We start from the raw sequence: 12,977 nt of genomic DNA on the forward strand, positions 1-12,977 counted from the left end.
TTGTAGAAACAGTTCGTGACTATGAACATCAGTTCCACCTTAGGCTGGAGCAGGAGCGGACACAGTGGGCACAGTATCGAGAATCCGCAGAGAGGGAAATAGCTGATTTAAGGAGAAGGCTGTCTGAAGGTCAAGAGGAGGAAAATTTAGAAAATGAAATGAAAAAGGTATGAAGGAATGTATTCATCTATAGAAATATTTCAATCCAAATATTTTTGTTGTAATGCTTCAACTAATATCATTATGGTAATAGAAGTTGTACGTTTTTGTTTTCTGTTAGAGAAATTATTTGGACACAGACTTAAATACAGTACTAAACAATTTGATGACCTTCCCCCAGATATATGTTTGGCTGAGTCCCTCATCTTCAAATCTTTGACCAATTGCCTCCACCTCATGAGACCTATCCTGACCACCCCATTTAACATTGCAACCTGCCCACCTCCCTCCCCCACCTACCACAACTTGTTCTTATCCTGTTCTAATTTTTCTTTTTCCATAACATTTATTTCCTTATAATGTACATAGAGTTCACCTATTTATTATGTTTAGTAATGTTTGCTGCCTTTTCCTCCTTACTAGAATGCAAGCTTCACGAGGGCAGAAGTCTTGTTTGTCGTGTATCCTAAATGCTTAAGAGTAGTGTCTTGCGCATAGGTGCTTAGTAAATATTTGTTGAATGAGTGTTGTTGCTTGGTGTTTGTGTCTAAACTGAAGCCTGAGAACAGATTTTAGTTTTCCTTCTTTCTCAGTATACCTTGGTTCCTGTGTGACGAATGTACTGCATATTATGCTTGAACATTTTACCGTAAGATGCCTGACCATAGAACAACTAAATATAAGATGAAATATTTTATCATTGAGAAAATTTAAAAAGCTTTTTGGCCAGTTTGATTATGTAAGCTTTTACTTTATTTTTTAATTTTAATTTAAAAAATTTTTATTGGAGTATAGTTGATTTACAATGTTGTGTTAGTTTTAGGTGTACAGCAAAGTGAATCAGTTATACATATACATATATCCACTCTTTTTTCTTTTCTTTTTTAAGATTCTTTCCCCACGTAGGCCATTACAGAAACTTTTTTTTTTTTTTTTTTTGCGGTACACGGGCCTCTCACTGTTGTGGCCTCTCCCGTGGCGGAGCACAGGCTCCGGACGCACAGGCTCAGCGGCCATGGCTCACGGGCCTAGCCGCTCTGCGGCATGTGGGATCTTCCTGGACCGGGGCACGAACCCGTGTCCCCTGCATCGGCAGGCGAACTCTCAACCACTGCGCCACCAGGGAAGCCCCAGAAACTTTTAATTTATTAATTTATATACATACATATATTTGAAATCACATATAAAATAATAATTAGAGTTTGATTTTCCTTTTCAGTTGAATTAATCATAATCTTGGTTCATACAAGGACTACTTTTATACATTTAGAAGTTTATTTAATTTTTTTTTTATAGTGTAAAAATCATATGAGAACTCAACACCCAAAACAAAAGCTTGAACCTTGAGGAATAGTTAGTTACATTGTCTTATTTCAGGAAAAGATTGTAATTCAGCTTCTTCATGAGGATCTGACAATGTCTTCATGATCACTAGTCACTTAGTCATCTACCATAGTTAGCCAAAGTAGGTAGTCTTCAATTCTGTCAGGTCGTTTCAGAGTAATTCATAGTTGATGCTATCATTAGACATTTTATTCAGAGCCACAGTACCATTCACATGAGGATATTCTTATATATTCATAGTCATAATTTCTGCAGTCTGCCACTTTTTATCCTTTTTAAAATTTTTATTTTTTAAAGTTAACTTTATTTTTTAGAACAGTTTTTGATTTACAGAAAAATTGTGAAGATACTACACAGTTCCCATATACTCCACTCCCAGTTTCCCCTATTAACGTCTTAATGTTAGTATGGTACATTTGTCACAATTAATAAGTCAATATTGATTATTGTTAACTAAAGTCCTTTCTTTGTATTCAGATTTCATTAGTTTTTACCCAAGTCCTTTTTTCTGTTCCAAAATCCCATCCAGGATACCACATTACATTTAGTCATGTCTCTTAGGCTTCTCTTGGCTGTGATAGTGTCTCAGCTTTTCCTTGTTTCCTAGTGACCTTTCTGTTATTTAAAAAAATCATCTTTAAAAGTTTTGTTATGATATGCATCACTTGGAATTGTGAGGTCATCGTTGCATTAATAAATAACTCAATCTGTATTAAATTCTTTGCTTCTTCTCTCCTTTTTTTTCCCTGATGATTTTAATCAGCAGACCTCTATAAGCGTCCCAAATTAGCCTTGGCTGAAGATATTTTAAGCTCACATGTCTTTTCCAAACAGGACTTAGTTCAAAATAAAATAAATGATGAAATGACTTTGCAAGCACTGGAAAACAAAGTGTGTCTCTCTTTTCTGAGAGATATCATTTTTTTTTTAAATCTCCACTCACATTTTGGCATAGAAAATGTTTTCCCTATCATGAACACTTCAGGAGAAGCTTGGACTGTTTTAAATTCAGTGAATAAGATTAATTTCCATTTTCACTAGAAGGAAAAAAGCTAACTTTTTGAGTCTGCCTTTGTTTCTGTGTGAATATACGTGTGTGTATATAAAATAAAATTAAGTTTCTTACCAACTTACTAGTTTATGGATGTTGTTTCCTTTTAATCCATGTTTTTGAGAATGAAGGATGGAAAGCAGCATGGTTTTAAGGGTTATTTTTTGGGTTTGTTTCATGTAGATATCAAAAGTAAAATGATAAATACCCTGTTTAAATAATTAGATGGAAGCCCTTTTATAGAAACATAATTTTCTAATATTTTAGGAAATAAATGTTTTATTTTTTTATGTTAAAAAACTAATTAGTCCTTTCAGTATTTGTAAGAGATTATGGTTTCATTAATTTAGTAACCAGAATTATAAAAATTATTTATTATATGCATTTCCTTTTATATATAGATATTTTCCAACTCAGTTACTCAACTAATTAAAAAGTCAAATTTGTGGCTGCTTTCACTTTCTGAGACAGACTGCATTCTGTCTGTGGAATGTGTATCTCTCTAAATAAACCTGCTTTCACTTAAAAAAAAAAAAAGTCAAATTTGTCGTAGTGGATCCATTTTCCTACTTATTCCCAAGTTCTAAACGGAATATTTGGGAAAGCTGTGATTATGACTTGACATTCAAAGTAATGCAGCATTTAAAAGTTAGACGTGGTTCAATCTTGTGAGTGCTAATACAGTGCCTGCTAGACTTATTTATTATACTAATTTTAATAAGTGGAGAGGTCAGAGTTTTTTAGAAAAGCAATAAATCAATAAGTTGTAGCATTTAATTCTTTTTAACCGTAGGCCCAAGAGGATGCTGAAAAACTTCGGTCTGTTGTGATGCCTATGGAGAAGGAAATTGCAGCTTTGAAAGATAAACTGACAGAGGCTGAAGACAAGATTAAAGAGCTGGAGGCCTCAAAGGTTGTGAAACATTGTAATCCATTTGCTTGAAACCAAGGTTTTGCCCTAATGCTATGAGCAAAATTAGAATACTAAGGGAGTAAACTGTAATTTAAACTATGCATCTTAAGACTCTTGCTTTCTTGAAAATGCAAGAAAATGTTTGGAGATGATTTCTCCTTATGGATATTTAAAATAATGACAGTAGTGATGCTTGTGCTGCTTTGTTACAAAGTCAGTGTTTATTTTCTTATCAAAATGAGACCTGATCTCTCTTGTTTTGTTATGAAGGAAAATAAAGTTTTCAAAGGTGACTTTGTTTTCTGACATCAGCCCCAGAATTGATCTTTGACATAGCTATAGTGTGGCTGGATTTGTTGGCTATAAAGACGCAACAGAAAAAAATACAAGGGGATGTCAAACATTTTAATAATTAAAGTAGGAAAGAAAGAAAAAAAATTTAGAGGTAGTAAACAGAAACACAACATAGGAATGTAGAAATACATATAGGAGTGTAGAAATGGGCATGTATCAATAATCCTAGTAAGTGATAATTACCTACTAAAAGAGACTAGATTTTAAAAATCTAAATTTATATTGCTTATAAGACGTATACCTAAAATAAAATGTAAAGTAGGATTGGAAAAAAAAAGAGACTTAAAGCAATGCCTTGTAAATTCTAATCAAAAGAAACTTGGTTTAGCAATTGTAATATGAAACAGATAGGATGAAAGGAAAACAGAATTAATAGAGATAAAGAGGGACCCCTTCTAATTTATAATTCATCAATGAGATATGACAGTCATGCACTTGAATGCATCTTACATAGCCTTGAAATATGTGAACTAAAAAGTGACAATTATGAGGGGAAATTGACATTCACAATTATAGTAGGAGATTTAAACTGTCCTTTAGCAAATGATAGTGCAAGCAGAAAAAACATTAGTAGGGATATAGGGGTTTTGAGCAACTTGATTAATAATTTAGATGTAATAGACATAGAATCCTGTCACTAAGAGAGTGAGAGAGAGATTATATTTCATACACTAGTAGAGCATAGTAGTTAAGAGCTCAACATTTATTAGATGGATGACCTTGGGCAAATTAATTAATCTTACTGTGCTTTGGTTTGCCCAACCGTAAAATGGGGATAATACTACCTCCTTCATAAGGCTGTTATGAGGATTATATAAGTTAACACATAAGGCACTTAGGATAGTGCATGGAATAAATATTGTTATTTTTAGGTACATTATACTTTTCATAATGTCACAAAGGAAATGCCATCAGATTTTGAAGATTTGATGTTATACACACCCAAATCTCTGACCACAGGTTATTAAATTATTTACAATAAAATATAACTGAGATGAAATGTCTGGAAAATGAAAAAAATTTAACTCATATGGAAAAAAGAATTGTAAAATATTTAGAGTGATTTGAATTTTTTACTCAAGAATCTAAAAATAGAACAATAGTACAAACAGTATGAATGGAAGGAAATAATGCAGGTAAGAGCAGAAATTAGTGAAATAGAAAAGCAAAAGGAAAATTGTGAATATAATGAAAAAAATGAAAAAAGTAGTAAGATAGGCAAACCTGATAAGACTAATTAGGAAAAAAGAAAAAAGACTTAAACCATTATAAATGAAAGAGGGAAATAACTACAAATCAGTAGAGACTTAAAAATAATAAATACTATGGACAATGTCACAGCAATAAGTTTGAAATGAAGTAAGTTTGATGAAATGAAAAAATTTCTGATAGGAAATAATTAGCCAATATTGTCTCAAGATAAAATAGGAGAGCCGATGTAGTTAGTAACTATTAAAGAAAGTGAATTTATAGTCAGAATCTCCTTTTCTCCTGTCTCCTATCCTCCAAAAGACATTAGACTCAGTTAGTTTTGCAGACAGGTTTTTCCAAAGCTCTTGGAAAGAGGTAATCCTTATATTTTACAAACTGTGTTAGAGAACAGAAAAAGAGGGAAAGCTCTCCAACTCATTTTATGAGACATAACTTCATTACAAACAAACTCACAAAAAGGTATTAAAAGAAAATTTTAGATCTATCTCATTTAGGAATACAGAAACAAAAATTTTCAGCTGTGTAGTTAAAAAAAAGGAAAAGAAAAAGCAAAAAAGACATCATGATCAAAAAGGGATATTCCCAGGAATTTAGGATGGTATATCACCAGAAAACCTATTATTTTTATGTACCACATAAAAAGATTATAGGAGAAGAGTAGTAAATTCATCTTAGATTCAGAAAGGCATTTGATAAATTTAAATACCCAATAACTTACTAAAGGGCTATTTATCAGACCTTCAGCAAACATCATACTTAATGATGAATGTTTAGCAGCCTTACCATTAATGATGGGAACATATGAGGAGGCCCGTGCTCAGTGATTTTGCTCAGATTGTTTATGTGGTCCTAGGTGATAAGATAAGCCAAGGTAAAGAAATGAGGCATAATAACTGGAAAGAAAGTGGTGAAACTGATTTTCTGTATAGGAAGGCAAGAGAATATTCAGACATACAATTAGGAAAGTTGTTTCCAGCAAGATCAACATGCAAAAATAGTAGTGTTTGTGTACCCCAGTAATATCCAACTTACAAATGCAATGGGGAAAAATTCCTGTTCACAATAGCAAACAAACAAAACCTATATTAGTTACCTGAGAATATATCTAAATAAAAATGAGTAAGATCTTTATGGAACACATTATAAATGAAAATTTGAATACATGTGTGCTCCTGAGTGAGAAAATACTGTATTGTGAAGCAGGCAGTATATCCCCAAATTAATCTGTAAATTCAAAATTCCCCTCAAAATCCAGCAGGGTTTAATAAGGAACTCGATAAGTAGATCCTAGAATTCATATGGACAAGCAAAGGATCAGAAATACACCCAGCAAAATTTTTTTTAATTAATTAATTGAATTTATTTATTTTTGGCTGTGTTGGGTCTTCATTGCTGCACGCGGGCTTTCTCTAGTTGCAGCGAGCGGGGGCTACTCCTCGTTGCAGTGCACGGGCTTGCTCATTGCGGTGGCTTCTCTTGTTGTGGAGCACAGGCTCTAGGAGCGTGGGCTTCAGTAGTTGTGGCACGCGGGCTCAGTAGTTGTGGCTTGTGGGCTCTAGAGCACAGGCTCAGTAGTTGTGGTGCACGGGCTTAGTTGCTCTGTGGCATGTGGGATTTTCCCGGACCAGGGCTCAAACCCATGTCCCCTGCATTGGCAGGCAGATTCTTAACCATTGCACCAGCAGGGAAGCCCCGACACCCAGCAAAATTTTGAAGAAGGCAAGGTATGGAGACTTGCCCTACCTACCAGTATTAAGACTTAGAGTAGCTTTACTGTTACTGTAGCTACTGTAATTAAGATAGTTTGTTGCTGGTTTAAAGATAAACAAATGAACCAGTGGAACAGATAGAGAGCCCAGAAATATATCCATATATATATGGAAATTTGATATTTGACAGGTGGCATTACAAGTCAGTGGGAAAAGTATGGATTATTTAAAAATAGGCTTTTAAAATAGTTATAAATATGGATTAAAGTGAGGTTAGCTTTCTACCTCACACTTTTCAAAACTTAATTTCAGTGAAATGTTTAAAAAGGAGAATATGTTATGTGAGATACAAAAACATTTCTTAAATAAGGTAAAAATACTATGAAAGAAGAGATTGACAAATTTGCCTACATTAGAATATAAAACTTCCTTATTAAAAGATACCACAAAAAGTTGAAAAGAAAATTATAGACTGTTAAAAGTTATCTATACCTGACAAAAAATTAGTGTCCAAAATTAATAAAAATTGCCATGTCCATAAGTGACAAATGGCCCAACAGAGAAACAAGCAAAGAATATGAACGAGCAGTTCACAAAAGAGGAAGTTAAGGAATGTGAAAAGATATTCAGTCTCACTAGAAATCAAGGAAATGTAAGTGAAAATCAAATGCCGTTTTATTCTAACCAGATTTAAGCCTTACAACATAAATTTGTTGTGTTTATCCACGATTGGAGTGTGTGAAACTCTTCCCACTTTTCAGCTGCTGTTGTGAAGTTGGAATCCCTGTTGAATATTTTGGGAGTTCTCCGGCCCTTGTTACTTGCCTTTACTTTCTCCTGCACAGATGCTGATACCATGTAATTCCATATAGATAGCTTTCAGTGGTTTGTCCCCACCCTCTAATTATTGCTTTTTTTTCTTTTTGGTAGGTGTTCATGTATTCTGAGTTCTGTTATCTTATTAGTTCTGTTGTTAGGGTGTGTGGAATTCAAGAAAATCCGTGTACCACACATTCACTGTCACCATCTTCCCAGAGTTCTGCTCAGTAGCTTTTGAATGTTAGAAATTAATTCGTTATTTATAGAGTCAAATATTTATTCTAAGAAGTAATAGCTGATAGAGTTAGTGGTTATATACCACCATTTTATATCTGACATATTGACTTTCCTTTATCATTAACTGAATTACCACCTCTCCAGGTGATAGGGAAAGTGCCTGACAACAGTCAGCACTTTGTCATGCTTGGTTAGTGTATAGTACGTTTCTGGTTGGCTGACAGCCTCCAGTGAAGCATCAAATGGCAGCTTAAATAATCATTTTAGTCCATGACCAGTGCTAATGTATTGTATTAATGGTCTAGGAGTAAAGATAACTGAAAACAGATCAGCCAGCTATTTCAAGTTGAAGAAATGGGAAGATAAAAGGCATAAATATAACCTTGAAAGTGAAATTAGACATAACCATTTGAAAAAGTTGAAAGTTAGTTTAAATGGCCACAATTTATGATGGGCAATTTGTAAGGAAGGGTAGAGCAAGTGATTCTTTAATCACTTTCTGGGGCAAGATTGCATTTTATTTTGGTTGGAACTATTTCAGATATTAGACTATATTGTTAATATTTGAAAATTAGAGTTAATTGTTCAACAGAAATAAGACATTAAAAAAAAGATGTGATTTTAAAAAGTATTCTGCACTTGGCTTCAAGTTTATGTTCATTACAGTATGAGACAGGTTGTTTTTTCCATCATGGCTTCCTCTTTTTTCCTTCCATGAATTTATGTCTATGAAAATGTCTCCTTTTTGTAAATTTAAGGCATTTGGAATTACCTCACCAGAAATCAAAGAAAAGCAAACTTGAAAGAGTATGATACCATTTTTATCTTTAGAAAATACTGTTTAAAAAACAACAAAAATAAGGGGCTTCCTTGGTGGCGCAGTGGTTGAGAGTCCGCCTGCCGATGCAGGGGACACGGGTTCGTGCCCCGGTTTGGGAAAATCCCACATGCCGCGGAGCAGCTGGGCCCGTGAGCCATGGCTGCTGAGCCTGTGCGTCCGGAGCCTGTGCTCTGCAACGGGAGAGGCCACAACAGTGAGAGGCCCGCGTACCGCAGAAAGAAAGAAAGAAAGAAACAAACAAAAAAACAACAAAAATAAAAAACAAAAAACAACAACAACCTGGGTTCACTGAGTATGTGATAAAATGAGCACATGTGTATGTTGCTCTGGGAATACAAATTGGAACCACGTTATTAAAAGCAAGGTACAAAACTGTTATGTGTAATCTCAATTGTATATTTACTCTGGTGATGATTATGGATAATTCTTACTATTAATTATTGTCAATTATGTTATTTTCCCAGTTTTCTTTAGTAAGTATATGTTTGTTTTGTAATTAAAAATTATAAATGTTAATTTGGGGGTAAATTTAAATTTACATAAATATAAATGTAAACTTTTTTCAAGGTACCTCCAGAACTTACCATCATACCTAAGGTAGACACTGTTGGAAATTTTAGTTTAATCGAATTGCATCTTTTTCAGGTTAAAGAACTGAATCATTATCTGGAAGCTGAGAAATCTTGTAGGACTGATCTGGAGATGTACGTGGCTGTTTTGAATACTCAGAAATCTGTTTTACAGGAAGATGCTGAGAAACTTCGGAAAGAATTGCATGAAGGTAAAAATATATTCTTTATATTTTTAATCTCAGTCTGTAAGAGAACTATGTAAGTAAAAGTGATATTGATTAATAACAGTAACAAATTCCAAAATGCCAATCTAACATGTTAGTGATTCAGTTTAAGCTTTGCAGTTGGTTTGAAAAGATATTTGGATTGTTAATGGTTTCTGTTTCCTCCAGGACCCCAGTAAGAATTCATAGGGCACAAACTCTGGGCAGAAAGATAATAGGAAGTTGCTGCTTAAACTGCTTTTGCTTCAGACCTATTTTGGTGGAGGTGAATTAGCAAAAGTGAAAATGGGACAGAGAGGGCAGATGGTAGATTCTAGTGTTCTTAAGTAGCACCCCTGTTTGTAAGAGATAATTTTGATTTCGCTAGTCTGGTAGCAGAGTGATGCAGAAATTGACTCTGTTTTCTCAGGATAGGGGAAATAGGCTCATCCTTTCCCATTAAAATATATGTTTGTCTTTAATTCTTTTAGTGAATCTTGTATACCTGAGATTCGTAACCTTTTTGTGTCACAGACTCCTTTGGCAGTCTTGTGAAGCCCTCTCAGAATAATGTTTTTAATACATAAAATACATAGAATTATAAAAGATATCAATTATATTATAAAACAGTTATCAAAATATAAATAACTGCAAACTTATAGTAATAAATGTGCTATTTTATCAATGCATTAAATAACAAGGTCTAGTACCAGGTCTAATAACTACTGTAATTTTGAAGTATGATGAGCATAAATAATATATTAAGATATCTGCAACAACTGTACTGAGATACAAAAGTATCTATGACTCCTGTTAGTGACCAAGTCATGGGTATTGTTATACTTACTGTGGTTTGTTGTCTATATTTTATAATTGAAGGAAATGATAAATTTCAGTTAGAGTTAGTGAAAATAAAGATCTAAATTTTTACCTCATCTAAATGCATGGACCTCTTGAAATCTTATATTCGTTGCAGGTTATACTAGTAACATGTTTTAATATGAAAATTTAGGACTGTGGTCATGGAAAATATAGCTCTTCCATAGATAACTCAGGTTTGCATAGGGGTTAGGTTTTTATCCCAAATAGTGGGAAGTTGAAATTATATAAGCCTACAGAATTATTTTATAAAATGTTATTAAAGTAATCCAGTGTTTGAGTCTTTGGCTCTCAGGAAATGCTTTTCAAAAGTGCTGTTGCAGTCAAAAAGACACTCAAACTCTGAAAGGATGTCCAGAAGAAAAAGGACTTTCTGTTTAACCTATGTGTCCCAACCCTTCCAGAAATAGTGCAAGACTACCAGACCTTCCTAATATACCTGGAGAAGTATCTGAGAAGGTTCACTAAAATGAGTAAGGGGGTAGAGTAATTTCTACTGAAACATTCACACCAAAAAAGTAGTATTTACGTGAAAAGAAGGTAGTTAAAAATTGAGCAGCAGTGTAAATTAGAGCCTAAATTGGGGAAATTAGATATGCAACCAAGTGCAGTGCAGTTTCATATCATATGTGCTAGGAAGTGTGTTAGGAGGCAACGGTGCCATGAATAGGCTTCTTAAAAGAGGTTGTTAAGTGGAGTTTTGAAAGATAGGTAGGTGTTTGTCAGGTCGTCAGAGAGGAGCATGGCATTCAACGCCATTTGCATGTGGTCCAACAAGGTAGCGAAACTGTAAGAAATATAGTTCAGCAAGATTAAAATGCAATAGGCGTTGGAGCAAAATGTGAGACAGGAGAGGTAGACATGGGCCAGATCCTGGAGACCTTATGCTAAGGATTCTGGATTTTATCGTATTGGTAATAAGGAGGCTCTGAAGGATTTAGAAGTATTTTTTGTCCTAAATAACAGCTTTACCGAGATAAGGTACCTGTTCAGTGATGTTTAATATATTCACAAAGTCGTACACCATCAGCACTACCTGCCTCCAGAACATTTTCATTACTCCAAAAAGAAATTTTGTACCCATTCCCCGTCATTCCCTATTCTCTTCTTTCCCCCAGCCCCTGGCTACCACTAATCTACTTTCTGTCTCTATAGATTTGCCTATTCTGGACTTCTGTATAAATGGGATTGGGATTATATAGTATGTGGCCTTTTGTGACTGGCTTCTCTGAAGGGTTTTAAGCTTGAGAGTGGTAATGTTTTACCTTCTAGAGAGTTTAGTTTTACAGCAGTGTGGAGGATAGAATACAGAGGGCCAGACGAATGGCAGGAAGGGTTATGAAGAGACTCCTGTTGTAGTTGTCTAAGTCCTAAATCTAAGGCAGAAGGCAGAAGATGGAGTGTCATATCACACAGGAAGTAGCATTAGTAGGCCTCTGTCACAGTTGAATGTGTTGGGTGAGGAAAAGTCAGAAGTATGAGTTGTCTCTCAGGTTTCTGGCTTGGGTAACTGGGTAGATGGGCTGATAGATGATACCATCTATTCTTTTTTTCCCAAAGAAGATGGCTGAGCTGATGAATATCAGTAACACAAGCATTTACAAAGATTCTTTGACTTATCCTGAGAGGTCAAAACTAAATGGACTCAAGAAGGATTCCTGGATAACAAGATTTATTCAGAGTGTATTAAAGACAATTAGGAGTGGTTACTGTGTGTTTTCCCTTTAGAGCAATGTTTCCCAAATTGTATTCCCTAGAACATTTGTTACGTGAGTGGCACTGTGGAAAGGATTTTTTTGTCAAATATATTTGGGAGGTATTGTATTATATTATCAACTTACAAGAGAACATAGACATACTTAAGACCCTGAGTTCAAAGTCCTGCAGTAAAGAAATCTTTAAAAAAAAGTTTTTAACCCAAGGTTTCTGAAACTCACTGAGCACAGAAATCTTTTTTTCACATGTTGCTCTTCCTAGGAACACACTTTGGGAGACTCTGCTTAGACAGGTGGTGTGGGGACAGCTGCCTTGTCCTATGGCAGGTTGCCCCTGGGTTCTTGTCAGAGGCAGAATCCCAGACCGGATGGACCTTTGGTCAGGTCTAGTCTAGTTAGTCCTATGTTAAAGAAATTACCTACCATTAAAATTCAGTGTTTTTGATTGGGGGATTCCTAAACAGTATGCCATCTCTTGGAGCAAGAGCGACAGCAGCACAACCAGTTGAAACACACGTGGCAGAAGGCCAATGACCAGTTCCTGGAATCTCAGCGTTTGCTGATGAGGGACATGCAGCGAATGGAAATTGTGCTAACTTCAGAACAGCTCCGACAAGTTGAAGAACTGAAGAAGAAAGATCAGGTGAATACCAGTTTTGTAGGACTTGTTTGCCTTGTTGATAAACCACTCCACCCCGACACATGATCATATTTCTTTATGTATATTATAGATTGACTTAAGCCTGAAACAAAGTTGATGCATGCCATTTCAAAAAACATAATAGCTACATTTGAGGGATTTTGCTTTTTAACTTTAGAAATGGCCTTGTCTGGGGGGAAGGGGGAAGAACTGATTTAGAAATGATCCTCTTCAGTCTGCAGGATGCAGTAGTGCATATTTCTGAGAAAATCTTTCTCTGCAGTTCTGTCCAGTTCTCCTAGGGCTCCTGAATTGTGTTAATCCAGGCC

At 35.0% G+C, this 12,977-nt stretch overlaps 1 protein-coding gene across 3 annotated transcripts in view; it reads left to right on the forward strand.

Annotated features, from left to right (window-relative positions):
* The window catches only part of RABEP1 (rabaptin, RAB GTPase binding effector protein 1), a 103,902-nt gene that overhangs the window by 58,235 nt on the left and 32,690 nt on the right, over positions 1 to 12,977 (forward strand). For all 3 annotated transcript variants that reach the window (XM_067715657.1, XM_067715658.1, XM_067715659.1), the window contains 4 exons: positions 7 to 167; positions 3,348 to 3,467; positions 9,285 to 9,420; positions 12,473 to 12,651. In XM_067715657.1, coding sequence (XP_067571758.1) covers positions 7 to 167; positions 3,348 to 3,467; positions 9,285 to 9,420; positions 12,473 to 12,651 — 596 coding nt within the window. The remainder of the gene's footprint in view (positions 1 to 6; positions 168 to 3,347; positions 3,468 to 9,284; positions 9,421 to 12,472; positions 12,652 to 12,977) is intronic.

This window comes from Pseudorca crassidens, chromosome 19 (assembly GCF_039906515.1).
Source record: "Pseudorca crassidens isolate mPseCra1 chromosome 19, mPseCra1.hap1, whole genome shotgun sequence".
NCBI classification, from domain to species: Eukaryota; Metazoa; Chordata; class Mammalia; order Artiodactyla; family Delphinidae; genus Pseudorca; species Pseudorca crassidens.